Consider the following 19,145-nt stretch of genomic DNA (forward strand, 5'->3'; position numbering starts at 1 on the left):
TTTTGTCATTTATTTTGTCATGTATTTTGTCTGGTATTTTGTTGGGTATTTTGTCATGTATCATAGTTTGTTGTGTATTTGGCCTGTATTTTGACATGTATTTTTTGTTTTATTTTGTCGGGTATTTTGTTGGCTATTTTGTCAGGTATTTTGTCATGTATTGTAGTTTGTCATGTATTTGTCATGTATTTTGTCATGTGTTTTGGGCGTGTTTTTACCAGCATCAATCCATCCATCCATTTTCTGCATCGTTTATCCTCACTAGGGTCGCGGGGGTGCTGGAGCCCCTCTCAGCTATCCGCAGGTGGTGGGCAGAGGACACCGTAAACTGGTTGACAGCCAGTTACAGATATTTTGTCATGTACTTTGTAAGCTATTTTGTCACGTCTTTTTTTAATGTATTTTATTGAGTATTTTGTCATGTTTTTTTTATTTATTTTGGTATTTATTTATCATGTATTTTATGGCTTATTATGTGATGTATTTTAGTATATGTTTTGTAATGTATTTTGTGATTTTTTTTGTCATGTACTTTGTTATGTATTTAGTGCTTATTTTGTTGAGTATTGGGTCAGGTTTTAATTCACGCATTTTTTTTGTCATTCAATTATTTCGGTATTTATCTTGTCATGCAGTTTATTATGTATTCTGTCATGTATTTTGTCAAATATTTTGTCATCCGTTTTCTGCACCACTTATCCTCACCAGGGTTGCGGGGTGTCCAGTTTTTATTCATTCATTTTTCCATTTATTCTGTTACTTTGTTTTTGTTGTTTTGTATTTCTTATTTCGGTCCTTCATACTTTACAGGCCAGTCAGAGGCCGGAAGTTTGATTCAGTTCAGTTTTGCAGCAATAAATCTCAATGAATTTCAAAACACGGAATGTCAAGTCAAAGTGGATTTATGGGGTGAAAAAAATTGCCTTGTCTCTTTTTTAGTGGCATTTGTGCTACATATATTTATTGTTTACTACTTGAAACACTTGTTGGTTTTATTTACCTGAGGCTCAACCGTCTACGTCAATCCTTTGCACAATAAGGTGAAATGATTAAGAATCAATGTTTAGATTTTTCTCACACCTTTTCACCATGCAAGCTGCTTTCACTTTGACTGATTAAAAATGATTTACCCACTACAACAATGCAATGTTATTATTATTATTTCAAATGTATTGAGGATTATTTGTATATTGTTTAATGACGCTCAAAAAACAACTAATACAAAAGTAGATTTAACAGCAGTCAAGCACGAAAAATCGTACTAATTTGCAAAAACAATTGTTGACAAAATTTCTCAATGCACGCTTAAACACAAATCCAATAGTTCTAATCAAAATAAAAGTATTGAATTGAATTGTCTTTGTCATTGTAATGAACTGGAACAGGATTAGGACCCAAATGCGTGATGTTTCTCACACAAGCCTTTTATTTTACGGGAAATGGGAAGTCATGCACGTTAGGCAGCTGTCTGGCGAGGAATGATGAGAGGAAGCCAGGGGCCGACGAGATCGATACCAATTGCCCGAGCAGATATCAGACAGATGGGGTCGATACCGGACAGAACGGGACAGACAGGATTGATATCAAAACAGAATATCAAAAATAAACAGGACAAACTAAACGGGAACAATACTGGACAGGAAATACCAAAAGGAAACAGGACCGAGTCAAAACCCACGTCTTGCGGGGCAGAGGTTTGTTGACGGACTGACAAAGGAAGAGTGAGAGCACTGAGGTTAAATAGACGGAAAGCCAACCTGTCAACGAGCCGCAGCTAGCGCCACACGGGCGGGGCCAATTGGGCGGGGCCAATTGGGCGCTGTGGCAACCGTGAAAGTCATAAGTAGAGAACATAATCATTAACACTATACTGCTGTACTGCTGTGTGTTTGATTGAAGAATATTAAATGCCGAAATTCCAACATATAATTAAAGGGACAGTGTGTATTATTTAGTGCGAGCTATTGATTAAAAATGTTTTGGGGATTTGAATAATACGCGTGAAAATACACTATCATATATATGTGCATTTTTTTAAATAGTGGTAGGTTGAGAAATTTGCATTTATTATACAAAACATGAGCCTCACCTAGAGGGAGCTGTCATAATAAATATTGTTGCTACAGATACCTGAAAATAACAATAATTAGAAAAAATATGATGCTTTTTGGTCACTCAGAGCCTCCATAGTTGATATTTTCACTTGTGCTTTTTAAAACTATCCTTAAATTGCAGTACACATTACAGAGACTACTTGTCAAACACTACACACTGTCCTTTTAAATCACATTTTTTGAATTGTATACATTTTTAAAAGATATTGATAAACTTTCACATATTTGATATATAGAGCAAATTTTTATATCACATCTCATTTGACCTCTTAATTATCAAGTACCAATTACATTTGAGGTAAAAACGCGATATTATTTTATAAACATATATAAAAGTAAGATAAACTACACTTTTGTTGACACAATTTGGAGGTCTCTCATTTGCTACTGCATTGCTTATTTTTCTTACCAGGATCAGAAAAATAAGGTGTCTGCACACCCCAGCATTAATCAATAAAGATTCGAAATAAATCGGAGTGATGGGCAAGTGATGATGATAAAACAGGAGTGAAGTATATTGACTTGACTGTTGATTAATACTGACGATTTGTGGTAAATATTAAGAGTTTGACAGTTGTTAGCGACGATTTTATGACAGTACCATAATTTAGATGCTGTGCAGCTGACAGGCTGACATGCTCATAGCAAGGCTCTAATTGGAAGAGGTGCATTTCATTTTCTGTAGTTAGGAAATAATTGGAGGAACAATGAATACATTTAGATTCAATATATTTTCAGTAATAGTGTGAAGAGTGTAAATAAGACAACTTATATGCGCATTAAGACAAGGATGATATTTTGTCATTAAGCAGTAAAAAAATGAAAAAAAATCAAAAATTTCTCTCATGAAATATCCCAATTACATACATTTTCTTTTTTAATTTTAGTTTTGACTCCAATGAAAACCTTATTTGAAAATAATTAAATTATTTTGCTTTCTATCAACACTATGGTTAATAGCGGCCTGTTATGTTGCCATTTTCTATTTACTGAGAAATGTGTCCCTCTAGTGGTATTTTGGACACAATGCAACGTGATGAGAATTCCAGCAGCAGTCTTGTTAGTTTATTTTTTATTTTTTGGGGAGAATTTTTGACATTGTACACAGAAAATAATTGTGTCCAATTGATATTTTAGTATTTTACCTCAATCAATGCATGCTATTTTTACTCCCCTTTGTTGCATTTTTTTCTTATATAACGTAATTTAAGTCAAACTGAGTCAACAGAGAAATTGTAAGTATTTTAAAAAAAACGACGATATTATCTCGCATTATCTAATTAGTAAAATAGGATTATAAATCTTATATTAGTATATTTTATTAGTTAAAAACATGTCATGGTAAAGTAGGTTACTTTTTCAACCCACTAGCGTTTCTTTGAGGATGTTTGACATTTTACACTGAAAAAGAAATTGCGTTAAATATATACTTTTTTCTATAACCATTATTAATAAACGACATTTCTTAACTTCCTTCAGTGGTATTTTTTATGTCTACATATTTTTAACGTATTGTGTAACAAAACAATTGTAAGTATTTAAATGTATTTCTTAACTAAGACATTTATGACATTGTTTTATGTCATGTTATGTAAGTTTTCTTATTGTACCATATGTTATTTAAAAAAAAAAATTCTAAGTATTTTATACATATTGCACTACCTTGTATTTGTTTTCCAACTCATCAAAGTAAACATTTGTTTTTTTTCTAAGAAAATGAAACATATTTATGAATAAAATATGTTAAAAATAGAGTAGGATTTTAATATTCAACCATATTTACATTGTATAATTATAACAAAACACAACGCCAATTTTCCATCATCATTTTCCCCTTCTTTTCAATTTCCCAAATTATATTTCAGTGAAATAGTGTTATTGATATCATTCCTCTGGTATTCCTCTGGGAAAATGTATTCCTAAAAAAGTTTAACAGAATATCCCAAAAACATTTTTAAATAAAATCGTAAGACAGTTTTGGTGTTATTTTGACGACAGTGACTAACGGGCTCTGGAACGCAAATACTTTCCTTGGTAAGGCGTACTATAATGAGTCATTAATGATATTGCTAATACTCCACTACTTATTGAAAGTGTCACGGTTGCCAATGGCGCCCAATTGGCCCCGCCCGTTTGGCGCCAGCTACGGCTTGTTGACTGATTGGCTTCCCTCCTATTTAAGCTCAGTGCTCTCACTCGCCCTTTTTCAGTCGGTCAACGAACCTCTGCACCCGCAAGACGTGTGTTTTGACTCTGTCCGGTAATCTGTTTGTGTATCCTGTCCGTTATCGATCCCGTCTATTTCGTTCAGTCTGATCTCTGTCTCCAGTCTCCTATATCTGTTATCAATCCTGTCAGTCGCGTTCTGTCCGGTATCGACAACATCTGTCCGGTATCGGCTGGTGTGACTGGTATCGATCTCGTTGGTCTCTGGCTTCCTGTTGTTAAAAGTACTGTTACTTCAGAATAATATTACTCAAGTAAAAGTAAAAAGTAGTCATCTGGATAATTACTTCAGTAAAAGTAAAAAAGTACTTGGTGAAAAAACTACTCAAGTACCGATTGTACCAAGTACTGGTTGGCTACTCCTCTTGCACTATTTGCGCTACTGTAAAATACTACACATAGCCATAATTATTTAGTATATTATTAGCACTCAATACTACAACTCAATACAACATTTTATTTATATCTGTACATTCAAGGAAACTGTGCGGGTCAGATGTATCGACATTTCGTTCTGTATACACGTGTACTAGAATGACAATAAAGTAGATCTGAATCTGAGTAACTGTATTATTATTATGATATTTATTTTTATTATTTAAACAACTATTCAATCGGATCGTAAAATCATCAAAATTCATCCAACAAACAATAAATTACTTTTGATTAAAAACAAGTTAAAATAAAGTAAATTCAAATACTTTGAAAAACAATACAATTATAACAATATAAATCAAAGAAATAAATTAAACACAATTAACACATTTAAAGCGCCTGTACTATTTTTAACAGGGTCTGCAGGCACGACAACAACCTAGCCCAGGGATCGGCAACCCAAATGTTGAGAGAGCAATACATGTAGCCTGATCCAGTGGAGTAAGAGTACCGTTGCTTCTTCAAAAATTTACTCAAGTCAAGGTAAAAGTGTAGTGATATAAAAATACTCTCAGAATTACAAAAAATCCTAAAACGACTTAAGTATATGTAACGGAGTGAATGTAACTCGTTACTACCCACCTCTGCTCAAAACACGTTAACCGACCAATCAGAGGACAGAAATTGCAAACACACATCAAAATCACAAACAGTCCAAGTATTGAACAGTCCTAGTATTACTACTTCAACAAGTAAAACAAGAGCTTGAGCAGAGCAGTTCCATTAAGGTTTTTAATGACAATAAAACAAATGAAATAAACAACTGTACATATTCTGAGCCTGTGATTACAAATAAATTGTGTAACTGGAACTAATTACTGTTTCTCAGCAACACTGTTCCACAAATACATTTGATCATATCACCCAAAATTTTAGCTAACTTGCACTGGCTCCCTGTCCATTTAAGATGTGACTTCAAGGTTCTGTTACTAATATACAGAGGTTTGCATGGACTTGCCCCCTCCTATATTTCTGATTAAATTTCACCGCATCTTTCGGCTCAAAGCCTCCAATCGAACAATGCCGGTCTACTCGTAACTCCAAAAGCCAAGACGAAATCTACAGGCTTGAGACTACTCTATTCATGGCCTGGTGCTTTGGAATGCTCTGCCGCCCGAGACGAGATCTGCAACCTCAGTGGAAATGTTTAAAAATAGACGTAGGGCACACTTATATGATAAAGCTTATGATTGATGCCGACCTCATACTTTTGTTTTCCTGTGCTTTACGGCTGCCTGGCTGGTGGATAGTGAGGTGGAAGGACGAACCTGGATGAGTTAGTGAACCAGCACCTGAACCTGAGACAGCAGCTCGCACACCCCGATGGAGCTTTTATCGTCGCCGGCGACTATAATCGGGCATGCTTAAGGACTGTACTTCCAAAATTCATTCAATACGTGGACTGAGCAATCAGGGAAAAAACATTGGACCGTGTGTACAGTAAGATCAAACAACTAGTTGGATCCGACCATCTCTGTCTGTCCCTCACCCCCTCATACACCCCCTTCCAGAGGAAAACAAATCCTATGCAATCAAGGACAGTACAAACATCTTCTTTGTTCCTTTATCTCTTTGTTTTCTTTATCCTCACTGTAAAATGTGGACCCGGAGTGGCACGTCCAATTTCGTTGTCACAATATATTCAACCCATGTTGTAACAGTGACAATAAAGGTATATTCTATTCTATTCATCATGTGCATTTACCAGCTAGCTGGCTCAGATGGGAAACTGTTTCGCCGCTGTCTTGAACTTCTTGAACAATTTTAGTTATTACCTATGTTTGTTGTTTATGTCAACTATGTTTAGTGTATTGTTGCCCAACCAACATCTATTGCAGCATGGTCATCCTGGAAGGGGGGGTGGGGTACCTCTTCTGTGGCCCCTTCCCAAGGTTCCTTATTTTACTTGTGCTAAGATTTTGGAGTTTTTTCTTGCCCACATGGAGGTTTCAGATCATCAGATAGATGTTGTAGTTGTGGCAAGTACAGTCCTTTGAGACGTTGTGTGTTTAAGGGCTATGCAAATAAATGTGACTTGACGTCACACATAATTATTCAACCTATATCCACTACTGGAAGCCGAGCAAAGTGAGAGTGCTCGATTGCCCTTGAGGGCCTCCGGGGGTTTATACGGAGGCGCCGGCGGGTAGGCGGTATTGTTATATGCAGGCGGGGACGAAAGTTGCATCCTTGGTGGTTGAGGACGCCCCTGCAAATGTTGGCTTCTACTGCTCCAGCACAGCACCATTCCACCAAACAGACTCAAGAAGGCCGAGGCGTAACCGAGATAAACCGCCAGGCCAATCTCGTACTTCATGCCGCTGGTGAGGAAGGGATCGTAGAAGTCCAGGATGACATCGTTAGTGGTCCAGGCCACTGTGGTCAAACAGAGTAAACCGGCACACATGAAACAAATGCCTCCGCTCAAGACCAAGGGGGGCTTGATTAAGGATCCTCGGGCAAAGTGGGTACACTTCATCCCCATGACGGAGACTGCAACAGCCAGGATGGAGGTGATGCAGGAAAGTACCATGAGAGCACGGGCAGCCTAATGATTCAAATTCAAGATTCAAATTTTTTCACCATTACATAACGTAATCCCTCATTTTTCGTTGGTGTTGCATTCCAAAAAGTAAGCGTGTGCAGATCCAAATATTGATATTATCGATTATAAGCGATTACAGGTACTTATACAACTGTCTTGGGATTGATACTGAATTCCCATTTTAACTAGCACTGCAATAATGTTTTTAGAAGGTTGTAAGATATACAATGAAGAAAACAAGTATTTTAACACCCTGCTATTTTGCTATTTCTCCCACTTACAAATCATGGAGGAGTCTGAAATTTTCAACATTTTTCAACAATGAAAGAATTCTAGATGATACACAGGTGTTCAAATACTTATTTGCAGTTGAATCACACAAATAAATTGTTAAAAAATCATGCATTGTGATTTCTGGATTTTTCTTTTTAGTTTATCTCTCTCACAGTGGACACAATCTTAGACCCCTATTGTTATATTAGATTGTATTGTATTTTTGTCACATGGCTGCTTTTTGGGGAGTTTGATTCTCTTGACTTTTATTCTGAAACAGTTGAAATAGAAGTATTCATATTTTTTATACTGTTATAATGCAAATACATATTTAATCAAAGTTAAAATATTTTAAAATCAATGTGCTGTGTTTTTAATAATTGTAATTTTAACACAAGATGAACATGACATTTCCATGGAAATTCGATATCGGATTAATATCGATCGATACTACACTGTATTTAGCTGAATTGGATCACTACAAAAATCCCTAGTATCGTTTCAATATATAATAGAGTATTTAATGAATAATTTTTGAAATAAATAAATAAATCTATTAAAAAATAAAGAAAAATAAAAGAAAAATAAAAGAAAAAAGGTTACTACTTTGCTGATTTTGACAATTGCTGTTCCTATCGGAACGCAACTCCCGCGAAGTACGAGGGATTACTGTATTCCCATTTTTTTACCTGCATGTCTTGCGGCAGTGCCAGTAAAGATCTATACAGCTCGCATTGATAAATGCCGGTGCTGTGCCACACACACTCCATCCACAGTCCTTTCATGTAGCCGGTGGCCGTGATGATGTTGGAACCCACGTAGGCCGAGATACGCCAGTGCGGGAGCAGAGTGGCTGCGAGGGTGCCCACCAAACCCGCCAGACTCAAGAAGAAACCCAGAAGCTGGACTGCAGCGCCGGCCATGTTTGACTCACTTGGAAAAACCTCCAACCTGCAAATCGGATTGGATTAGGTACACGTGCATAATCGAATTTTGTTTCTATAGTGTAATTACATCGCATCATATTTAGAGATATGTCACAGCAGAGCTATCAATATTTTAAAGCAGTGTTTCACAAATGGTGGGTAGGGACACAAAAGTGGGTTGCGGGCCTTTGTCTTGGCTAAATAATGCTAAGAAGATGGAAAAAAAAGGAGGGTCGATTCAAATACTTAACAGAAGATGGCGATAATGCTATTAATGATAACTTTTGCCAGGGTCATAAATTTTTTTGCGGGCTTTACAAGCCAATCCGCAGGACCTCCTGAGACACAACAAGTTACGATGAATATGTTGGTTTAGCCAATCAGATTTTGAATTGGCGACATCAAGGCCCTCTTGCAGGCGTAAGGAAATGTAAGCTAGTGGACCAAAGTCTAAAATTTAATATTCTACTAAATTATAATAGTGTTTATTTTTTCACCATGCAGTGAACTTTTGACTCATTTAAACTTTTAACTTTATATAAATAGCAACTGTAATGTCAATCAACTAAGAATCTCTGAAAATCACAAATCAAAATATTAAGAATATTAACTTTTCAGTGCAACAACTAATAAACTGTGAAATATAAGAATAAACTTGACATTTTTTATGTAAAATACATTATCTCGGAAAAACACAGGAATAATAAATTAAAATATTGACGGATGTATAAAAAAATAAATACTACACAATTTTAACCTTCGTATACTCAACAAATTTAAAGTCGACAATATGGAATCACTGAAAAAACATGTATATTGACCAATCACAAGAGAAAAAGAGATGGGAACGGGCTCTTGATTGGTTATTCACTTCCAAACGCTGACTCATAGAACCGGTTCGTTTGCGCAAGACACCTCACTAAGGGCCCGGTCACACAGCCGATTGCGTCTGAATCACGGCCAGAAATTTCTGCCTGTGAAGCAGACGCCGTTGGACGCTTTGAGATCGCCATACAGACGAGATACAGCAGTGCTTTACACGCGGTCGGAAATTCACACGCGGTTGGCCGCGCGAAAAAGTTTTGCGCTGCTCAAAACTTTAGACCACGTGTTAACCGCGGTAATGACGCGGAAATGACGCGGAACGACGTGCTCTGGCCGCGGCCAGGGCGTGGTTACACATGGGTAGGACGCGAAATTTCAGCGGGTAATCGTGGGTGGAGCACGGTCATAGCATGTTCTGTGCCTGTATCGCGGTGTTATTACGTGAAATTAGCGTGTTACGCGTGTGACAGTCAAACGCCTTTCTCCGCGTATATACAGCGCGATTTGCCGAGCACACGTCAGTTGTGCTCGAGACGTCAAGGGGTGGACACGGATCCCCGTCACCGTAGTGACCTCGTCTTAATCCATTTTTATTTCTTGACATTTCTTTTCATTTCATAACAAGATAATAAAATCAAAATGAAAAACTATTACAATAATAACATATTGGCTTCTTCGGTGCCATAGCTTGAAATCTTGATCTTCACGGGACTGTGTCTTGAGCGGTTATGATTTCTACAGCCCGGTGTTATGCCGAGAATTGCATCCCCTCGCTACTACAACCACTTTTACCTCGTTTTATCTCACTCTTAGGGAATGTAATGGCGAACATATAACCAAACCCACTTCGCCTTGCATTTGTTGGGAATGTAATACAACTTAAACCATTCCGTCTTTGTCTTTGTTGTGAACGTAATCGAACGGTAATGCACACCGTATATAAATCACTTTTGAGAACTGTTATGCACTCTACCGTAAAGCTTATTATGCAGAAATAAGCTTTACGGTAGAGTGCATAACAGTTTCAATACGAGCGATTTGAATAGAAAAAGGCAAAATAAACATGTTACCTGCTCAAAAGTGATTTGTATACGGCGTGCATTACCGTTCGATTACATTCACAACAAATACAAAGACGGAATGGTTTAAGTTGTATTACATTCCCAACAATACAAGACGAAGTGGTTTTGGTTATATGCTTGCCATTAAATTCCCTAAAAGTGAGATAAAAGTGAGATAAAACGAAGTAAAAGTGGTTGTAGTAGAGAGGGGATGCAAATCTCGGCAAGGATGCATTTCTCGGCATAACGCCGGCTCGGCAGCTTTTATACTCGTGGTCCACACGAGAAAATGACGCGGAAATGACGCGATGAGGAAGCGGAACAGTCTGTTTTGCGGGCATACCACCGATGAACAGCGGGTTGGCCAATTTTGCGCATTTTCCAGCGCGGGCAACCATGGGCAAAAAAAACCCCCGCAAAATTTTACCCGCGATACAGACGCAAACGGCTGTGTGACCGGGCCCTAAGGGCCCTCACTGAAGGACTAGGTGTGAAATGCACAGCCTGCCACTGGTTCTGAAACTCCAGCTCACAGAAATCATGCTTTTGGTATTTCGGAGAATGCCAAAATAAGGAAAAAGGCACTCAAACTGAACAATGTTATTGCCTTAGTGACATTATAAATCCATATGCTGGGTAAAATATTACCCATTTGATCGTTAAAAATACACACAAAAATAGACTTTTAAGTACTTTACCTTCGACAACAGATGCATTCTCAAGACCCTCGGGTTTACTGATGTAGTTGATTCTTCCAGTTATGGTGTCTACACCCGGTACGCCAGCAAAATCCCAAATTATCCTACATTTTGTCACGGACTCTGAACTATTCCTCAATCGTGAAGACGAGGGGCCAAAACTTTTCCGGCATCGGTCCCTGCTGAGTGGTAGCCGTCAGCATCTGTAACTAATGAGAGCCGTGTTCAGTTTCAAGTTTCTCTCAGGAGGACATTTCTGATTTGCTCACATTCTCACCACCCCTCAGGTGTGAAGAAATTAAACATTGACAGAAACTAGCCAACCTTGGAGTACTGCACTGATATCTAACTTTGCAAAACAATCACATGACGAAAAAACTGTGGCGTAATGGTTTATGACAGGGGCCGGGAACTTTTTTGACCCAAAGAACCATAAAAACAAAATTATTTTGGTTTATTTTTTGGGGGGAGACAGCCATTCCATATATCTCAAGACAAAATCCAACAAAGCTGTCAAACCCAATCTCCAGACGAAAGCAAAATTTTCAGCACGTTTTATTTCATTGTGTCACATTTAATAAAAATCCAAGAAATAATAATAATGCCGGAGCTTGTTTCCCATATCTATATAAATATACAGTACCACTTGAAAACTTGTCACCTTCCCGCAGTTACTGGAGAGTGTTGAGGCTCATTTTGACCAACATTTTTGTCCATGATTTCTAAACAAGGTGCGACCGATTTTGTTTCGTAAAAATATCACAAAATACTGCAAACGAGGGGTAGAGAAAAACTGTGTGTATAGCTCTACCCATTTGTACCGCTTACCTGATCAATTTGCTCTGGGTGCTTTGCTGTTGTTTTAGGGTGTTTAAAGTTTGTTCTATGGGTTTTTTATCATGAACAGTTGAGATCGATTGTTTAATAAGCTTCCATTTAGAAGATTCTTTAGCGACATACAGCCAAAACAAGTTCAGTTGGTGAGACACCTTGACTGTACATTCTAGTTGAAACTGTGCCCCAGGCTATACATACTTGACTGAACCATTACCTTCATGAGCGATGTCATTGCGTCGCACATGCTAAATTCGGCTTCACATATAACAATGTAGAACTTATTTTAGGCGAGTTATATTTCATCTCCGAGCCAGATTTACCGTATTTTCCGCACTATAAGGCGCACCTAAAAGTCTTATTTTTTTTCAAAAGCTGACCATGCGCCTTATAACACAGTGCGCCTTATATATGGCTCAATATTAAATTCGCAAGGTCTCGCAACTACGAGAAACAGCCGCCGACTCCATTTTTCGCGCTGTGCATACTGGGAAATATTAAACGATTGGTAGTTGCCGGGGCTCGTGTTGTATTTGTTTACTAAGTGGCAAAATGGCTACCCCATTAAACTGCTTAATTCATATTCAACAAATACAGTATTTGTCTGAATCCAGGGTTATGACTGGTGAAGATGTAAAGCACAATTTACCTTAAACAAACTCAGAATTATTCAGAATGTCACGTTTGAGAGAGAGAGAGAGCGAGAGAAAGAGAGAGAGTGAGATTCTCTTTCATACGTGCATTTGTAAAAAAATGGCTCCTGTTAAGAGACACGCGTACAACGCCGAGTTTAAACTCAAAGCGATCAGTCACGCAGCACAACACGGCAATAGAGCGGCAGCGAAAGAGTTAAACTTAAATGAATCGATGGTACGGAAGTGGAGAAAGGATGAAGATAAGCTCCGCCAAGTAAGGAAAACTCAACAAAGTTTCCGTGGCAATAAAGCAAGATGGCCAGAGTTAGAGGAGACACTTGATCAGTGGGTTGTTCAACAAAGAGCGGCAAGCAGAAGTGTCAGTACGATAACTATACGTATGAAGGCAACAGCGCTGGCACAGGACAACAACACCGGACGTGGACACAGCAGAAGAAGAATTCGAGGGATTCGTCGATGAGGAGCTTATAGAGTGATCTTTGTTTTTCTTTTGTGTGTTTACGTTTTACATTTTACAGTTATTATGTTATTGCTTTATTGTTATTGTTTTGCACTCGTTGTTTTTGCACATTACGAGTGTCACTTTATTGCGATTGCACTAACGTTTCATTTAAAATAACAGTATCAGACGTTTTTTTCTTTGCGTGTTGACTAAATGGACAAAAAATAAAATGATATGTCGATGTTGTTCAAAGATGTTAAAGATGTGTCACGAAAATGCTTTACCTCAGAGAAAATAATAAAACGGCTGTTTATTTATTTTGGGAGTGAATGGAGTTGTGGAAAGCTTGTTTGTTAATAAAGTTAGACCTTTTTGAATGTTTTGTTGACATTCCCTTGAGCTTGGCAACATCTAGACTAGAGGTTGCATAACGTAACTACATTCTCTACTGTTGTCAAGTCGTCACATTTATTTACCGTAAATAGCCCTTAATCCCAAAAATGTCTCGAAGGACTGCACAGGATTACAATTACAAAATTGCACAATTACCTGATCTTAAACCAGCATGCACTTATAGCGCCGTATAATGGGGTGCGTCTTATGTATGGCATAAGTTTTAAAATATATCATTCATTGAAGGTGCGCCTTATAACATGGTGCGCCATATAGTGCGTAAAATACGGTACTCATGAAAAGAACCATATATGGCTCCTGAGCCATAGGTTACAGATCCCTTGTCTATGATATTATTTGATTCGATATTTTCTCTTTTGATGTTAAACGAGAACTCGCTGTCGGATTTTTTTTTCCTTTCAGCGTCTCATCACTCAAGGTTTAGTTAAGCATTTACCTCCTTTGTCTGTTTCCTGCTGCGTGTTTTGAACAAAAGGTCAACCCGGATAAAAAAGATCTTGAGAAATGACTTGGCATTTTCACAACAGCAACGAGCTAAATTTGGCAACTCTCGCTACATGATTATCATGTTCTGTGTAAAGTTCAATGCCTCGTTAAAATGCTCCAGGAGAAAATTGTGTGGACTTGTTTATCGACAAATTCTTACAATTGTGTGTTTTTCTTTTGTTGTATTTTTGTTTTTCTCCTTTTGAGACACAAACATATTTTTGGTGGAACAAATAAGTTAGATCTTGGCACACATCTACAATTAGGGTCAGGTTAAATGTATTTTTCTTCTTACCAATGTTTACAAAACTTTTCCGGAATTGACTATGTAGTGCTACACCTCGGCTCATTAAATTTGCAAATTTCGCCCTGGCAAAGCATTATCAAAAGAGCTTAATATGTTGATTTTGAAATGATTATTTAAAACACTGCTCGATATGATTCCTACAACTGTTCCCGTTTGCCCTGGATAGATACAATTAAAAACAGGATAAATTGTTACATTTATTCAGTGTTTAAGTTCTTTCTCATTACATTTCACAATTTCTAAAAATCACTATTCATAATTGCTGATTTTCCAGATTTGTTCATGAATAATATAAATACAATTGGTATGAAACATATTGTGCTGGTAGATGGCTATATAAATGCCAGCTAAAAGTCCATCAGCTACAGAGCTACAGCTAGATTAGCTAATCAAAAAAATCCACCCCATTAGGTCTATGAACCCAATTGGTTGGAGTGGATACCTAAAAATTAGAGTGATAATGATAATAATAATTATCTATATTGGTCGGTTGAATCCCTTAACCACTCTGGTAATAGATTTCATGTGGTGTGTCTTGGGTAGCGCCCATCCCTCTCCAGGCAAACATGTTTCGGAAATATATTATTTTTATCATAGTAATAACACTTGCTTATACAAGCTTTTTGGTCAAGTGTACTTTGTTGGTAAGATATTTATTAGGAAATGGCAGGGTGGAAAACAGTAGGAGAGTCTTTAAGAAAATAATCTCTAATTAAAATTCTATCCATCACTGAGCTTGACCACAATGGATTTGTTAGTTTTAATATTAGTGTTGTTATCATAAAAAACATAAAACCGAGGATATTTTTCCCCCAAAATCATGACAACAAAATGTTGCTACTAAAAAGAATCACCTTTATAAATCTGACAGTGCCTGACCAGACAAGAGCCTCACCGCAAATCACTGAAACAGATTATTATTATTATTATTAACTTTGAATATTTATCAATACAAGAATTAACTTTTGTGAGAAGGACTACAAATGAAAGCGCAAGGACCCACCTGAATAGTCTCTTGAGTATTGTAAAAACTTCACATGAAATGTACTCATTGTTACAAGAGCACTGATGGTCTATACGGCCTCGAAGCAATCCACACGTCGACCTTGTAAAAGAGGGTCCGTTATGTAATGATTTGTTGCAAAAGATAAACCAAATACTTTTATTCCTGATGTGACTATTAAACACACGTGTCAATATGGTACATACAGTCAGTTGATGTCGGCCACAAGTCATCATTAAAATCTTCTGTCAGGAACATTGTCTCCTTTTGTGATCCTCCATTGTTACAGCTCTCCCTTAAATTCTGTCTTCAGCAAAAGCTCAATTCTTAGGTTATCCTCTGCAAAGCGTGCTGGTGGTGTGGGAGACGCCATTTAAATGCGGCACACCTAATAGTCTTAGTTCGGCAGAATAATCCTGTGATTAGCAGCTGAACGTAGCTGTTGTGCAATGTGCTGGATGATAACACAATACAGGGTGTTCCAAAAGTCCCTATATCTCCTAACTATGAATAGTAGTAATATAAAAGTTGTGCCATTTTAAAGCTTAATATATAAAGGTTATTATTTTTTGTATTTCTTTTCAGACCTATCAATGGGGTTGACTAAACCAGAAAATGCTTTTTGTGTGCTTGAATTTGCAAAATGGAATCATAGACTGTTGTTTAATGTACATTTGGCAGAAAATTCAGGAAAGGAGTCACCAGAGAGAAAGTCCATAGTAAGATGGCATGAATAATTCACAACAGATGGGTGCTCACACCCAGTGGCCCCTGACTTTAGAAGATCTGATTCAAACTGCTTTCTAGCTGATCATAAAACGATCAGAATAGCCAGTAGGAGACTTCAGTGTCCTACAACAACTGTTTGGCGTGTAAAGGAGACGAGTGCACGTGACATCAAACAAGCTAGTTAGTCCAACAGTCTTATGACAATTATAAAACTCCAGTTCAGGCCACCCAGATCTCCAGATCCCTTGCCATGGGATTTCTTTTTATGGGGATTTGTGAAAGGATTGGTCTAGGTGTCTACTATTACAAGAGACGTGGATGAGCTAAAGGCACTATTAACAGAAGCTGTTCTCACCATTGAAAATGCAATGCTGGGAGGCCTTTGGCTAGAATTTGGCTTGATGTGTGTCGTGTGACCAATGGTGTTCACATTGGATATATTTGATTATCTCATGTAAAAATTGAGATTACGAGCTTTTTAATATCCTTATTAGTTTCTGAGATTCTCAATGTCAAAATGTACATAGATAGATAGATAGATAGATAGATAGATAGATAGATAGATACTTTATTCATCCCCGCAGGGAAATCCACATTTCCAGCAGCATCCCTTCGCTGAGAACAATACAATAATAAAGCAAAAGGAATACAATATACAATATACAAATACCCAATGTGACGTGCTAATACCCACTGTAGCGTGTTGTATAGAGTATTTAAATAGTGCTACATAAAATACACACTGCAATAAAAGTACGGTAATATCCAATGTAGGGGGTGTGGTTTAATGTGGGCCTTTACTCGCCCGGGTGGAGTTAAAGAGCCTCATGGCATGAGGAAGAAAAGATCTCTTCAGTCTGTCCGTGGTACAAGACAGTGACAGCAGTCTGTCGCTGAAGCTGCTCTTCTGTCTGGATATAATGCTCTGTAGTGGATGTGATGAATTGTCCATGAGACTTAAGACTTTTGAAACACCCTGTATATTAGGGTAGCCTGTGCCACATATTTTTGTATTGGTTTTATTAAGAAATTTGTTGTATATTAAAATTAATTGATGTATTTGTTTCCGTGCTGTGTTACAGTATGAGAAGGGGGCAATGATAAGTACATAGTTTATTCTGTTTTTACTATCGGATACCTGCAAAGAATTTGGCTAAGGTTTTTTTTATAATTTTGTCTAATATTATTGCGGACAATCGTTTGTTATTTTGGCTCACTGCTCATTTTCATTTACTTATTACACACTGTGGTTTGTGGTTTTGATTATTAAGCGCTATTTACATATGTGTCATGATTGGCCGATGATATTGCTCTTCTGTGATTAGCCTTAGGGCTGATCTGCTTTTTAACCTTGAAGATTCAATAAAAACAAAGAGGTCGAGTGGGGGCTCAGAAAGGGGTTGGAATTCCGTATCAGAAGGGTTTCCTTCCCTGTCTGTCTTGCAAGTTTGAAAGCCATTGATGTCTTCTCTTCTTATTTTCAGAGTCTACTAAAGTTTAAACTTAACAGATTTACACACGGTTTTGGAGAATTAAAGATACAACTATAGGTTAGACCCCTCAAGTTTTTTTTATCAACTCCTCTTTCAAAAATTTTAAATCCGCTTTATGTTGTTTATTTGACCTCAGAACTGTGCAGCAATGGATAAATGGACCAACATTCCGAGAGACACAGGATGTGACAAGTGTTGTTAGCAAGGGTGTTAAATTGGAAACACAACATGCAAGACATGACTTTAATTAGGGTGTAACAACTGTATCATTATACCAAAGTTAAGAACTTGGTTCACAGGACCGCAACTCACAAACAGCAAATGAGGAGACTGTAACTAGGTTTTATTAATTTCCCTATGTCCCATATTATATCTATCCATGAATAATGAAGGTTAAAAGACATTCCGGGCACCACGGCGGCGCAGTGGTTAGCGCGTGTGCGGCACAGTTCTGAGGCCGTGGGAACCTCCTGCATGGGTTCAAATCCAGCTCCCGGCCTTACTGTGCGGAGTTTGTATGTTCTCCCCGTGCTTGCGTGGGTTTCCTCCGGGCACTCCGGTTTCCTCCCACATTCCAAAGACATGCATTTCAGGTGAATTAGCTGGTCCAAATTGTCCCTAGGTGTGACTGAGCAAGTGAGTTGTCTGTCCCCGTGTGCCCTGCGATTGGCTGGCAACCAGTTCATGGTGTCCCCTGCCCACTGCCCGATGATTGCTGGGATGGGCTCCAGCACCCCCGCGACCCTACTGAGGATAAGCGGTGCAGCTGATGAGATGAGATGAAAAGACATTCCGATGTCTCACTGCGTGTTCTTCAGACTTTGAAAAAATAGAGCTGGAGAAAAGCAATGCAGTTGAGGACATTTATTACAAAGTTTCAAAAAAAGATAAAATCAGAGTGCACTCCAGACCAATTGATGGAGAAACATACTCCAACCAAAGGCAGGCAAGAATGTGTCAGCCACTCTCTTATTGTGAAAAAGTTGTACATGCAGCAGCATTACAGACGCTCAGAATTCAGTCTCACATTGCAAAGCGAAAAACAGTACAATATTAGTACTGCACATCGCTGAGTCTTGCATGATAAGACCATTGCTAATATGAAATAATTCTTCCGCAAGTAAATACTTTGCAAAAATATGTGGATAAATATGATGTGCATTTACAACAACTAAAATGATTAATCTGATTATCAAAGTAATGATGAGGTGATTAAATAATAAACTTAATATATCTGGAAAACTCATGTTAAAGTGATAACATACTCAGTGACCAATTTCAATAATTTAACAATATACAATAGGCATATATTTAATAGAAGGAAGCAATGCCTAGAGGTCATACAACTGTTACCATTCCAATTTCAAATTTTTAATCCAATAATTGCTTTTAAAGTTGGAAGTACAATCATAGGAAATATATTTATATTACTGTGAACAATTTGCAAATAACGATCCCTCTACTTTTGTTGCAGTTTTTCGGCAAAATTGTACACTCTTCTGATCATTGTTAAACGTGTCATTCCAGTGCAACATACTGGTAGATATTTATTTGATAAGAATTTAATATTTTTAAATTAAATTAATTTAAAGTAAATTTTAAGAGATTTTCGAATTCTGAGCATATATTTTTTCACAGAACAGGTGCCACAGTACTGTACACATAATATCACGCCGCG

The 19,145-nt window shown here is 37.6% G+C and overlaps 1 protein-coding gene across 3 annotated transcripts; it reads right to left on the minus strand.

Annotated features, from left to right (window-relative positions):
• Positions 1–5,493: 5,493 nt before the first annotated feature.
• On the minus strand, positions 5,494–15,988 carry LOC148352609 (claudin-14-like). 3 transcript variants are annotated; one of them, XM_088353078.1, is made up of 6 exons: positions 15,452–15,988; positions 15,246–15,347; positions 15,097–15,146; positions 11,104–11,312; positions 8,283–8,544; positions 5,494–7,323 (listed from the first exon to the last, which is right to left on the minus strand). In XM_088353078.1, the coding sequence occupies exons 5-6, from the start codon at positions 8,514–8,516 to the stop codon at positions 6,817–6,819; spliced, it is 741 nt and encodes a 246-aa protein (XP_088209204.1). In that variant the 5' UTR covers positions 8,517–8,544; positions 11,104–11,312; positions 15,097–15,146; positions 15,246–15,347; positions 15,452–15,988; the 3' UTR covers positions 5,494–6,816. The 3 variants fall into 3 exon arrangements, with proteins under 3 accessions (XP_088209204.1, XP_088209205.1, XP_088209203.1); XM_088353079.1 differs by lacking the exon at positions 15,097–15,146 and having other exon boundaries at positions 11,104–11,306; XM_088353077.1 differs by lacking the exon at positions 15,097–15,146.
• Between the last annotated feature and the right edge of the window lie 3,157 nt (positions 15,989–19,145).

Source organism: Urocampus carinirostris, chromosome 14, assembly GCF_059441175.1.
Source record: "Urocampus carinirostris isolate Australia breed hairy pipefish chromosome 14, RoL_Ucar_1.0, whole genome shotgun sequence".
NCBI lineage: Eukaryota > Metazoa > Chordata > Actinopteri > Syngnathiformes > Syngnathidae > Urocampus > Urocampus carinirostris.

Excerpts from the sequence above, each read along its gene's own strand:
- LOC148352609 (XM_088353079.1), bottom strand. The coding sequence starts at position 8,516 with ATGGCCGGCGCTGCAGTCCAGCTTCTGGGTTTCTTCTTGAGTCTGGCG. Across the intron at positions 7,324-8,282 it reads CACTGCCGCAAGACATGCAG|GCTGCCCGTGCTCTCATGGT; the intron begins GTAAAAAAATGG and ends TTGAATCATTAG.